This window comes from Diadema antillarum, unplaced genomic scaffold (genome assembly GCF_040938485.1).
Source record: "Diadema antillarum isolate AM-2024a unplaced genomic scaffold, OU_Dant_1.0 seq00001524_RagTag, whole genome shotgun sequence".
In the NCBI taxonomy this organism is placed as follows: Eukaryota; Metazoa; Echinodermata; class Echinoidea; order Diadematoida; family Diadematidae; genus Diadema; species Diadema antillarum.
Window position 1 is genome coordinate 160,960 of NW_027272256.1, and position 14,300 is coordinate 175,259.

At 38.6% G+C, this 14,300-nt stretch overlaps 1 protein-coding gene across 1 annotated transcript in view; it reads left to right on the forward strand.

Annotated features, from left to right (window-relative positions):
• Positions 1 to 3,838: 3,838 nt before the first annotated feature.
• Positions 3,839 to 14,300, forward strand: part of LOC139710371 (F-actin-capping protein subunit beta-like) — a gene marked incomplete at its 3' end in the record, with an annotated part of 46,443 nt that continues 35,981 nt past the window's right edge. The window contains exons 1-2 of the mRNA XM_071622286.1: positions 3,839 to 3,951; positions 13,490 to 13,579. Coding sequence (XP_071478387.1) covers positions 3,949 to 3,951; positions 13,490 to 13,579 — 93 coding nt within the window. The remainder of the gene's footprint in view (positions 3,952 to 13,489; positions 13,580 to 14,300) is intronic.

Below are 14,300 nucleotides of genomic sequence, written 5' to 3' on the forward strand. Positions count from 1 at the left end.
AAAGTCTAAGAAATCACGGATGGTTCACATTCCTCAATCTATTTAAGAAGAATTAGAATTTAGTATGATACCCTTCGTGGGGATTTGGTTTGTTTTGTTGTCGTGGCAAAATGTCCAAGCTGCAATAATCGCTTATCATTTAATTTGCATTTATCAAAGTGTACTATTATTTGTTTGTTTATGCAATTCAGGGGCTGGAAAGCTCGCGCTGTTAGTTGAATGCCATACAAAATGACATAATGAATTTACTCACAATTACCGAACTTTAAAACTATAAATAACTCATTTGTTCATGACCATTTTCCAGTAGAATTGTATATTATAATGTGTATTTTTTCATTATCATTATTGTGTTATTTATTTTCATGTGCATGTTTGTATAAGGATTTTTGTATTTCATAACTTACTCTTCTACTGCGCCTTGAGCACGTTAACTATGTGGAACTTGCGCATTATAAGTACCCTGTATTATTATTATACATGAAAACAAAAATATTCCATCCTCGTGGCGCCGGTTGAGATTATAACTTTATGAAATTTCGGGAGAAAAAAATTCACCTCCAACTGCTGTATCTACAGCGACTATGTACACCTGGTAAACAAAAAAAAAAAAGAAGAAGAAAAAAGTTCAATCTATTCAACAAGAATTTAAATTCAGTATATTATTCTTAGGGATTTGCTTTGCTTTGTTGTTGTTGTTGTATGTATGTATGTATGTTTTATGTTGTTGTATGTATTCCTGTGTAGGGGTGCAAAAAACAAAAGGTGCATGGGGAGGGGGCAACCACCCTCCCCCCCCCCCCCGTTCCGCTGGCCCTGAGTATAAAAGGTCTTTGCTTTGTTTGTTGAATTGACTTACAAATCACCAACGTTATAGGAAATATATACGTTGCAGCTTCCAGTTGAGATAAACAGTATTGGGAAATTCATCGAATTAAATCATGTCTAACCTGAAGAGTCACAAAAATAACATCCCTAGGGATGTCTCACTTCTATTCTGAAATGAAATTTAGTATCTGCTGTTCATATTTATAACGTATTATCTACATCTTGTGCACGTGTGTGTTTGAGTGTAAAGGGGAATTTACCTCCCATACACTACAACAACACTGTGATGTCACAGTACACCAACGATATGATAAAGATACGAAGATAATGCGATATACCCTCTATCTTCATTTTTTTTAATGATTTGAACGGATTGTCCGATTTCTTCAAGCTTCACTCATGTGCATGTGCTACTAATAGATTTGCATTCACTGAATCACGTAAGGTAAATTCCCATTCAATGATGGAACACTATTATCGTTCTGGGTTCATCGTGCATTCTTCATGGAATTCTTTACTGATATCCTATTATGCTATGGTACTGTGTTTTGTATGAAAGCTGTTCGCAACCACAATATTTGACTTCACAATTATAGAAATCGCCCGTTTTATATGAGATTGTTGTCTGGTTTCCAGACCCTTTACTTTATAAAGTCCATTCCACAAAATCCGTCATCAGCAGCGACCAAGTCGCCTCCTGCCACCGAGTCGCCCTTGCATGCCGAAGGCTCAGGACCATGCACCTGAAACTGCCACTTCTTTCATCGTTAGAGGGCGTCAATACACCGGAAGCAAATTTTCAAGTATTTTTATAGGCAGACTAGATGGTCTGGAAGCAGGACTACTGAGCTCGATATTTGAGAAAATTACATGTAGGCCTAGTTCAACTTTATGGTCCAAACGTCTTTTATAGTTTAGGTCTATTGAGCTTGCTTACATGGGACAGTTTGCAATTATGTATTTTAGGTTAGGCGGGGATCAAAGATTAAGTGCACTCCGTGTTTGGAGAATATCAAGATTCGCTCGGCTTTCCGATCGGCATCATTATAATCATGATCATCGTTGGTTCTATCATATTTCACACTGTTATTCGTAACGGACAGACCTAGATAATAAGCTTTGGTTCCGTCATTTACTCACAGATAGTCTTGTGTTGCTCCGATATAGTTATCATTTCATTTTGTTTTGTTAGTAGCAATATACGCTTTTTAAAATGTTTTGAATCAGTAATCTGATGACTTTGATGTTGTTGTTGTTTTTTGTCCAGGGATACGTATTGTACTTGTTTTTGTCGTGGAAAATGAGAAATAAATCTAACTCAAATTCACATAGTAGACTATATGAAGTGGAACCTATAAAAGTTATAGAAGATGATGATGAAGAAGATGATGACGATGATTTATGGCTTATACGAAGACTATGACATGTCCTAGTAAGCATCAGGCCTATCATATTTTACTACACTGTATTTGCATGAGCAAACCGTGGAAGAGGAAGTACAAGAGGAAGAGAAGGAGGAGCAAAAACAGCAAAAGACAATTTTGACGATGATTACAACAGTAATTATAAGACTATGGGAAAGGAGGACGCAAAAAAGAACCTCTTTCTAGGCTCTTCTTCTGCCAAGCAACGATTCGGTTAAGGACTGGTGTCACCGCAAACCTTTCTCCCTTATTTACTTCACCATGCAAACCTTCAAACAACACACAAACCTTCAAACAACACCGAACTTGTATTATTATGCATTATTCTTAATCTGTGGTGGCATTCAAAAGCAGAAACAGGAGGAAAAGAAGTGACATTAAAGCATGATCTAATGACAAGAGGGAATGGCAGAAATATGAAATTTCGTATTTTTTCGCATCATGTAATGGTGTCTGTGTGTGTGTGTGGGGGGGGGGGGTTGGGGGAGGTGTCGCCTGATAGTCCTGAATATATCAAATTAAGAATATACCTCTTAAGTTTTGATAAATGATAAAAACATAATGAACTAGCCCTTTAGTTACAGTATCACATTTCAAGGGACTGTACAGTATTGGTTGAGGTGGGGATTCAGCCTGTAACGTTTTGCGAGATATTTAGAAATCACTCTATGAATTAATGTTAGAGAGCATACAATTCTAAGGGCAATCAAAAGTTTATTCGATGAAAATCGGCAGTGAAATGACCTGAGATATCTAAAAACAAGATAAAACAAAGAGATCCTAATAAAAGTCGTGGCCTGTCAATTTTATTAGGATCGCTCTGTGGTATATCTCAGCCATTTCAAGGCCAAGTTTCATCGAATAAACTTTGAATCCTTCTTGAAATTACATGCTCTTTCATATTTCATAGGAGGTTTCTCATTATCACACACACACACACACACACACACACACACACAAAATTATAAACCTGAATCGGCCATGTAGCTTATATCTTCCGCATATATCTTATCTCTATCAGCCTACCTATATCTCACTTTTAAGGTGCTCGCCTCTGTATAATAAGAAACTTCGTCACGATGCTGTAGGCTAAATAGATCACTTGACACTGGGTGTGCAGCATCAAATGTCAGACATCGTGATAGAAAAACTCATCCAATAAATTGCTGCTGTGATTAAAGACATGCAAAGTAGAGACTGCTAAGTTGCTATTTTGCAGCGCTTTTATTGCTCACTCTGTTCACTACCTAAACCTAGAGCCGTGCCGATGATAATATAAATTGATTAACAGTTCTCTCTACCACTTCCGGGATTGCTAGAAACTGACCTTCTACGTGGCATGGCCTGGCTGCTTGCAATTCCTAACTGACCATTACGCTGAGAAAAAGGAAAATAAACATGACATTGCTTGTGTCAAAATAAAACAAAATAATGGGTTATTTAAGCATAATTCATCAAAAGGAAAATTTCAATGTATGCATATATTATGTATCTGAATATTCAGCACCGTCGTCTTGGTATTTTTGCCAAATAAGGAAAACCACCATCGGGAGGGCGTCCCTGCATATTAAAACCCCGGATGTAGCCCATTCTGCCATATTGGGAGGGTTCGGTACATCACGGAAGACGTCCCCATTGTCGAATCAAAACAAAGCTCAACTTATCACAGCAGAGGGATATATATCACGAAATCAACATGGTGAGATTATTTTTGTGTGATCTCCTTACTTGATGTTTTACGTTAGCCTTGATCCAACAGAGTGGATCGTTTCAAATCTGAGTTATATAGTCTGTCTGGTGCTACGCGATCAGTTTGTGGTCCCACATGCGATAATCCGTGTAAGCCGTGTGTGTAATCCTCGCCGGCTTCGCGTGCGTGTAAAATAAATAGAAATCTTGCTCTAGAAAAATCTAGGTCTAGAAACTAGGCGTAGAACATTCTCAATATTCATCATATTCTACATTCAAGACAACGCGCTTGTGCAAAATCACTGAAACTTTGCTGCTCTGTATTAATGTTGTACTTTGTGACATGTGGTATTAATAGGTTTTCTACTAGATTCTATCTTAACTTGAACATGTAACGTTAAATTTAATTTGCAAGTGGTAAACTTTATTATAACTTGCAACGTAATTTATTCCTTGTGTAAAACTAAAATCAACGTTAATTGTTAAAAGTGTTTTGACTAGAGTCTAGTTAATGTATGCTTGCACGTTACTTTGTTAGGTAGATCTCTCCAGTCTGTTTTGTTTTGTTATTTTTTTTACACTATAAAACCAATCTACATTGATCTAGAATAAATCAGTAAATTTAAAGCAAGCTGCCCAAAATTCAACCATAATTAATAGCGTCCAAAATTTGACCACTGACTAAATTTACATGTAGAAACATAGTCTGCTTTTGTACACAGCTACTGTTGAATTTTTGCACAGCTCATGGGGCGGGGAGAGGGTCAAAACTTGATCCTTTGTTGTTTTTTTAGAAATAATTTTGTTTAAATTTTGCATATGAACTAGTGTAAAGCAAGTGGCCCAATGTTCGTCATCATAAGCAGCGGAAGCAAAATAGCGTGCATGATCCGAACGCTTGCGCTGCGACCATCGTTCGGCCCCCTGTACTTATTGTTCGGCCCCATATGTCCGTGCATCAACACGCGCGACGAACCGCGCCTTGCGCTTGCCCTGCCGATGTGAATGTATTAGCGCGCGTGCTATGCATGGGCGAAACTGTGTACATACTGTAGTACATCGCACTACGAAAGCGCGGTACTATCCCTGTACTCACGATTGCACGCTGTGCGAGAGATTCAACGCATTCACAACACGTTGCGATCGAACACTGGTGATACAGCAAATTCTGGCACGGGTGGCATGCAAAATATAAATATCGCGTAAACGCTCAAGTTATCTCAGAAACGGCTGCAATCATGGCTGTAAGTGTACTTGCAGGATAGATTCAATGCAGATAAACGGACTATTAACTTCAAAACTTGGAATGAAACGAGTCGATAATATATGTGTTGCTATGCGACTTTACTTACCTGTTACTTACCCGTTGAACTGCTTGTGCGAGTTGACCCGGGAGGGTTCGATAATGATTTCGGGGGGTCCGGCGACGTAGCCCACTGTTGTGCTCTTCGGAACACGTGTGAAGATAGTTGCATATTTCGAATTTCGCACTTGATATGCACCATATTTTATTCATGAATTTCAGTGAATTTTTATTTGTAAGAGTGGGTGATTCATGGAATCCTGGCGAATCAAGGACCACTTGCTTTAGTTTGAATTAGATTTTCACAACGACTGAATTTAAATCAAGCTGCCCATAATTCAACCATAATGCGGTCCAAGATTTAACAGCAGACAATATGTGGTATAGTAGAAACCTACAGTCTGGATGCTTTTGCAGGCGCTACTGTGCAGTAGCGCAGTTCACCTCGGCGTAATATATCCAGTTTTGGACGTTGCTGAGTATCCACGTAGAAGTAGAAGTTCGAACTGGGTGCCTAAATTCCAGTTTAAAGCATAAAGTCCAATCTTCAGCTTGAAATAATATGTGAAAGCCTTTTCCCATCTACAACATATATCTCTCTGGGCTCATCATCACGTCAATCGTCAAAATGATGAATTTTCACATCAAAATCAACGATACACATTCTTATGGCAGCCCACATACAGTCACTCCTTGGATCTGATAGTGATCTCAGAGCGATCACAGCGAGTTCTCTCTATCATCTTAAAAAGATCTTGTTTCCTCTGTCTGTGAGCTCGTACCTTGCTTGTACCAAGTCTTGCTGTACTACCCTGTAGTGGTTGTATTATCAGTCACAATTATAGGCCTCCAGAGCAGTTGATCCTTGACTTTTGTTGTTTGACCAGTTGAGGACGCTTTGATTTTGCTGGAGTACAACACGCATTTCCAATAGATGCTTGCCAGAGTATACTCGGGACTCGCCCTCAACGGGTTAATGTGATGTTTGTGTGGGTGTGTGTGCATGCTCTTACCTTTCTTTTTGCATTTCCTTCCATCCATCTTTCCCCTCATCTACATTTTCTTACCTCTGATATAAGCCTTTTTATTCCTTCTCACATCCTATCAATTTAAGTATCTTTTTTCCTTCTTTATACGCTATAATGCTTTTTTTCCCTTTCTCTATATATCTTTTCTTTCTTTTTCATTACTATGCCTTTCTTTCTCTCTTCCTTTCCTCTTCAATTTGTGTCTTTTCTTTCCTTCCTATGTTTTTTTTTTCATTTTCATTTTCAATTTCATTTGAAGGCTACTTTCTATTCTGTTTCTATTTTTTTTGGGTCTTTTCAGTGCTATACTGAGATGGTTTCTTTGTATTCGTGTAGTTTCTTTTCCCTCTTTTCCTGTCCTTTCTCATTATCTGTTTCCCCCTATTCCTATTTTCTCATCTTTGTCTCTCTTCTCTCTCCTCTGTCTCCCTCTCTCTTTCTCTTTATCTACTGGAGGCCATAATTCACTATTTTCCAAGAATGACAAGAATCAAATTTTATGTCTCGGCCACGAAGTGTCGCCGGAGGCATTATGTTTTCGGGTTGTCCGTCCGCCTGTCAGTCCGTAGTCATTCCGTAATCAATTTTGTGGGCAACGTAATTAAAAAGCGTTTGAGGTATCCTATTAAATGAAACTTAGCATGTACAATTGTACGAGTGGGTGAAGTTGTGCCTATCAGTGTTTGGGTGCACATGAAAGGTCAAAAGGTCAAGGTCAAATGCTCAAAATTCCACTCTTTCCCCCATACACGTATCTATGCAATGCCTGAAGGTATTTTCTTGAAACTTAGTGTATACATTAACTACCAAATGAAGGTTTTCCAGAGAGAGTCTCAAGTCATGAGGTTAAAGGTCAAAGGTCAAAGGTCAAGTGAAAATGTTAAAATATCACTTTTTTCTCCATATATCTCGCAAATGGCTGAAGGTATCTTATGGAACTTAAGCATGCACTGACTGGCAGTGATTATATAGGGAATTCAGGGGTCATGGGTTAAAGGTCAGGGGTCAGAGGTCAAGGTCAACTCCTCAAAATTTCACTATTTCCCCTGATATTTAAATGCAATGCCTGCAGCATTTTTGTTGAAACTTTTTATACATGGTCTGTATTACCCAACAGAGATTCTCAGAAGTTTCTTGCCAAAAGGTCAAAGGCCAAGTGAAAGTGCGAAATCTCACTTCTTCCTCCATATCTCGAAAGTGACTCAAGGTATCATCATGAAACGCATGTTCTACCTGACAGTGATTCTCCTGGGAATTCTAGGGCCATAGGGTCAAAGGTCAAGGGTCAAAGGCCAGGTTAAAATTCTATTATTTTACTATTTAATACTGAAATTACACTATTTTCTCCATACAAGTGTACCTTGAAAATTACTCTAGATGCATAAACTTATAAAAGGGTCAAAAGTCAAGTAAAAGTCTTCAAATCCCCAAATACCTGCACTTGTAGACAATATATAATAGCCATTCATCCAATTAAATCTACACGTTGTAGTTCAAGGAAAGTGAACATTCAACACATTTGTGACAAACCTGTCATTTTTATATTTTACCAATTATGTTAAACTGTCATTACACATTGTCAGGATGTACTATAGACCTGTTAGGAGAACCATGCATTATGGCGGAGGCATACCAGTCACCATAGCGACATTTCTAGTTCATTTTCTTTCAATCAAACACACACACGCACACACACACAAACAACACAGAACAACAACAATCTCAATTAACCACTTTGTATTAAACAACCAATACTGCAAGACTCAATACTTAGAAGCTGAGGGAAAGGAAAAAACCAAAGAGATTTAAAACGTGTACCATTCACTTTGTCTTGAAAATATGTCATTTTGAAGATTTGAAGTAACAACGAGCCCATAGAGAGACAAGAAAAGGTTTTGACTTATTGCTCTGAGTAACAGATTGATTTTTGTGCCATAAAACTGGAATTGAGGCACCTGATGCAAAACTGCACTGTACTGTAGCACCCTTTTGTGCATGGTCGAATTTTGGCATGGGAGGTCAAACCTTGGTGTGGGTATTTGTTAGAAGTAAACGTTAACCCTATGTCTACTTTTTAGATCAGTAAACTTTACAGATACTAAGTACTCAGCTCAGTAGATTGATCCAGAAATCTTCAGGCACGGCCTATGACTATGGCTATGGTTTGGGTGTTGTAACATTTTTGTACTTCAGAATACAGTGTAGAAACCTTACAGTAGACGTAGCCAAGGTCTACTCTAATTGACCAATTAGGTTCCTGTGTAAAGTGTAGCATATTTGTTATGACTCACTAAACTTTAAGTTACATGTAATTCATAAAAAATATGTACATGAACCTGCTGTAGACTAGACTCTATGAAAATTGTACGGTACCCATTCCTGAATTTGACCTCCCATGCCAAAATTGATTGCGTTAAAAAATGCTACTTAGCCAGTGCTTGAATTTTGGACGGCGGTAAGGTCAAATTTTGAATGACTTACTTTTTTAGTCATGAATACATTTGTAGATGATTTCGGACATTTTGGTAGCTTGTGAAAATGAGAAATACAATTATAGTTTCTATGTAATTGTATGATCAGCTAGTGCTAAATTTAATGACAATAGAAAAAACAAATCTCTATTCTATTTCTAATTGATATTTCACACCCTGCTTGTTTGACAATTCTGTGACAGACCATAGTATTGTTGAACAAGCATGCCTTTTATCTTTTGAACAAAACCAATGATATGCATATATTATGCTGTATGCAAGTTATAAATGACATGTAAATATTTAGATATTACGACCTCTGGAAGGATGCTTTCTAGCTTAGGAAAGAGGGTACCATGACATGTAAAAACATGTAGATGATGCTAATATAATACAAGTCTATCTTGACACCATCACACACATACAATGATCATGGTGTACATTGTAAGTTTTGGAACTGCAGCTCTCACTGAGTCTCACTACTCCAGACCTTTATTGTGAATTGCACGAATATGTACAAAATTACATAAATATTGTACCTCTGGTGAACTTTACGGGAAGAAGGTATTATATTATATTCCAGTTACATACCGGTAGCTTAAATAAGGCAAAGTGCAAGATTGTTGAAATTTTTTTTCCCCTTTCTTTTAATAGCTACACAGTGTATGTGTGCGGTGTAACTGTAAGCCATAATAAAGTAGGTATACAATATGTAGGTTGGGCGAGTGTGTACATGCAGTGTGATACACTAGCTATTAAACCGTGTGCTAGTGCCATACTGCTGATTATTATTGATGTGGAACTACATGTAGAAGAAACAGAAAAAAAAGAGATAAAGGAGAGAAAAGGGAAGAGGAGGTACGGTATCATGAAAAGAAGAAGAAGAAGAAGAAGAAGAAGAAGAAGAAGAAGAAGAAGAAGAAGGGGAAATGATGTGGGATAGGAATGAAAAGTAGAAGAGCAGAAAGATGTTGATTACTCAAAGAAGAATATGCTTTTGTTTGTGCAGTCTGGTCTGCAGCTTTGGATTACTGTACACTGAACACACAGGGCTCTGCAGAAAGTCAGCTTTTTCAACAGTATTAAAGATTGTCTTTTAGACCACAGACATTTCATCCTACTGTACTTCAGAGCACAATATCCAGTGACATTGATACATTGAACATCACCGCACTGAATAGAATTTGTACAGTCACATGATTGACATCACACAGAAGGGTCAAAATTGCAGTGCTATTAAAATTTTCTCCCCTCTTGACTGAAAGAAGATACAATGTACAATTGTGCTGAGTTCGCAAAATATGTGTGCATGCACATTATTGTAATACATGGGACTATCACTGACATACAGTAATCATGCTTACACTGTAAAGTGGTATTCACACTGTTTGACAAAGACTGAGTTTCATTCAACACATTAAACTTGGAATGAAAATAGTGGTATTTGCATGTTGTTATTCACAATCATTGTTTATCATTTTCTTATCAATGAATAATACACCTGCAGGATTGCCAAATCTTTAAAATGAATCTTTAGAAAAAATGCAATTACATGTAACTATGTCTCTTTAATAGCTAACATAAATATACATTGTACTGACCCCCCCCCCCCAACCCAGCAACATTAAAACACTTTTAATATACGCAGTAGACACAGACCCCGTTTACAGTGCGGGGCTGGGCCGCGGCCGAGCCCGCCTTCATTTCAGTGTAAACGCGCAAAAGGCCAAATGCGGGGCCAAAATTGGCCGCGTATTTGGCCACGCTCTGGAGGTGGTCTCGGCCGCGGCTCGGCCGTGGCCGAGCCCGGCCTTTTCTCAGTGTAAACGCAAACTGGGCCAAATGCGTGGCCAATTTTAGTCTGGCTTCCAGACCCTCTGCCCTACTATTTCGCTATTCAGGATATTAACCCCCTCTTCGTCAAAAACTAGTATAGTTTAAGGTGGTTTTGTCCTGCAAAGGATTTTTCCTTCGGCAAAGGCCTTTGCCCGAACGGCGACTTCGTTGCCACGGAATCCAGTTGGCAAAGGGTCTGAAAACCAGACTATACCAAATTGCGTTTGTTTACAAGCAGAGCGCCACTACAACAAAATATTAGTTATGTTCAGACGACAGGCCCTAACCTCGAGGTTAAGCTCTTGCCCCCTCACTACGACGTGCATCCACATGACGAATCTTAACCTCGAGGTTCCGAAACCTCAAGGTTAAATTCCTGCCCCTTTGAGTGCGTTGATTTTTGTGTCCACACGGTGCTTAACTACGAGCGGGGACCCCCCGCGGCTCGTGGTTTGAGCGCTAAACATAAGATTTCTCGTGGCTCTTAACATCGAGCAAACCTCGAGGTTAGCTAACTATGAGTGCGTCTTCACGGTCCCTAACTACAAGCTCTAACCTCGAGGTTACGGCTTGTCGTCTGAACGTAACTATTGAAAGGTTTGAATGAAAAACCCGGGCCGAGCCCCGCATTGTAAATGGACAGAATTGCGGAGCTCGGCCCCGCAATTGAGGCCGGGCCGGCAGTTCGGTCCAGCCCCACACTGTAAACGGGGTCACAGTCCTTCTGAAAACTTAATGCACATGTAAGATAAAAATTTGAAGCACTTTCACTGGAGGATTACTTTTAGGCCAAAAAAAAAAATTGTTGCATTGGAGTAACATGAGATTTTCAAATAGGGTCGGTCGGGCGGATTTTTTTTTTTTTTTTTTTTTTTTTTGCTACCTGCATTTTACGTGTAAAACTCGTGCTCAGCTCAGTAAACAGTTACAACTGCTGCACCGAATGTGCTGTGTTCATCTATTCTACAAATCATTTATGAGGCCGATATTACTGGAATTATACCCCTTCACAGAATTTAAAGATGTTGAAATCCCTATCCTGAATGGTTTCACTTCTTACTATTTTGACTTAGATAAGATAGATGCAAATTGACCCATATGTACGATCTTTTCATCGCACACGGCGATCTCTATTACAGTCCCACATATACAGATTCGTGTAAGTTCTCCACACAAGAAACCTATGGCAAAACTGTGCACAATACATCGCAGTCTGAATGCTACGTATACACTGAATAAATCTTGTTAGAGTACGTGTCCGTGTTGGAAACAGATGACGTACTGATCAAGGAAGGCTTATGCGAGGCGCTAGATCTCTCCCTCGTACATCCGATATCCCCAGAGCCGTTTCCACTTCCGGGTTTGTGCGATCGCGATCGCAATCAACAAGATATTTGATATCGATAGCAAAAAAAAAAAAAAACAAAACATGGGGTCGGCGGAATTTTTAGGGTCGGGCGGGTTACGCCAATGCAACAATTTTTTTTTTTGGCCTTAAGGGAAGAAAAAAAAGAAAAAAAGAAACTGACTACATAAATGGAGGCACTTGTACATTTACTGTGTGTATCTTGTTGAGTTACTGATTATTACCTGTACTGGGTAAAACTCTGTTAGATTGCTATAGAATGTACCAACCAGTACTGATTTTACCCTGAATGCCAATACAATAATTGCCAAATCCTTGCATGACAAGGGCAGAAGTGACGGTCAGACTGTCATTCCAAATAAGCATGTACACATGTACATTGTAGCATTTTCGGGATGGGGATGTGCAGTGGACTTGGAAAGAAGTTTTGATTTGGAAAGGCACACCACTGGACACCAGTTACATGTGGCACACATATTGAAATTCATGATTATTGACATGTAGGACAAATCACTATATGTTTTCTGTACTACCTACTTTGTATACAAACTGTATGCTGCATGTCAGAAAACAAATTATGTGTGAAGTGCAGATGGTAGGGTGTTCTGTTGGGGTTCTGTGAATTTTTACTCAGTTCTTCCTCTTCCAGCATACTGTACCTGTAGGTACATTGTACAGTACATGTATGTACCTTGACCTCCCTCTCTCTTTCTCTCTCTCTCTGACATTGAGAGCCAGTTTCTTCCACAGATAAAATGTACAACCTGTACATGTACAGATAAGAATCCAACAATTTAGAGTAAAGTCAGTGCACTGGTGTTTTCAGTGTGTACTGCATTAATTACCCAGTGTTTATCTCACGCATTCCTCTGTCGGTAAGCTGTGTAATTTAAGTGCATTCAATAATCACAGTGTTGCAGTTGTGTTGTGTCCGTGCTCCTTTGTACAATGTCACCAGGATTGCTCCACGATTAAGACCACGATTTTTTTTTTTTCAAATCGTGGCGCCAACCGTGGTAACGGAAAATAAATTTAAAACACTTGTAGGTGATATGTAGCAAGTAAACAATGAATTGTACCATCTTGAAGAAGAAACTATTCAAGCTACAAATACAGTACAGTACATGAAGCAAGTTTAAATAATGATATTGATACATTGTAGGAATACTGTAAAACGAGAAATGTTTGTGTGGATTTTAATTGCGCGAATTTCGCGTGCGCCAACATTTGCGAAATTAAAATACAGTATGCGAAAGTTCTTGCCGACACAATATGCATGGGATGCCAGTGGCAAATTCGCGAAAATTTCATGCTGCGAGAAAGGCCACCGGCTCCAATTCGCGAAATGTTCATGCCGCGAATATACAGCTGTATTGGGTTTTTACAGTAGATGATTGTATATTATACAGCTTTGTACAATGTGGCTGTGTGCTTTTGAAGCTCTATCACTACTCTATGTCAAGAAAACTGGGCAATTTGTATTGATAATGTGTGTGCAGAATATATGAGGCATTAATGATTTGTCATTATGTTGCAATCTGCAGAGTGAGCGTCAGCTTGACTGTGCCTTGGATCTCATGAGGCGGCTTCCACCGCAGGAAATAGAGAAGAATCTCAGCAACCTTATCGATCTGGTAAGTCAGAATAAATCGCCAAAAACTTTCTCAAAGGCAGCTACAGTATGTTAAGAAGTGTATACATCTCAATCTTGATTTAAATTGATGAAACATTGCAAACATTTCCCTTGCTGTCAATTGTCTTTGAGAATATGTTTTTAATAAAACAAGGTTAGACATTATCAGTTCAGGGACCATAATTCTTTGCTGTACAAGTACACATACAACTAGCTGATTGAGAGATGTTATAAATCAAGGCTGCAAGCTGGCATTGGTCTGCCAGTCCAGACCAGTAAAATTTACTGTCTGACCAGTAACTTTTTCAGGAATGGACCTGTTAAAATGAAACCCCCCCCCCCAAAAAAAAAAAAAAAAAAAAAAAAAAAACAACCAAAAACCAAAAAAAAAAAAAAAAAAACAAACACAAAAACAAAACAAAAAGCTGGGTACCTACATCTGCTGGTTTGACAGACAGATCAGACCAGTAAAAAAAAATGGTTAGTGTGCAGCCCTGTATAATATTTTGCCTTTATTGATTGAAGCACTCATAAACTACAGGTACAACCTGTAAATATCTTTGTAAATCTGATAAAGTCTTTCACAGTATAATACATTGCAGTCTTCAGTTCAATTTGGTGTTGATAGTTATATAGTTTAGTTGTACAAGTAGCTGCTTTTGATTTTAGCTAGAATTATGGTTAATTTCCTGAATGTTGTACATCATGTGTAAGAGCTTCAG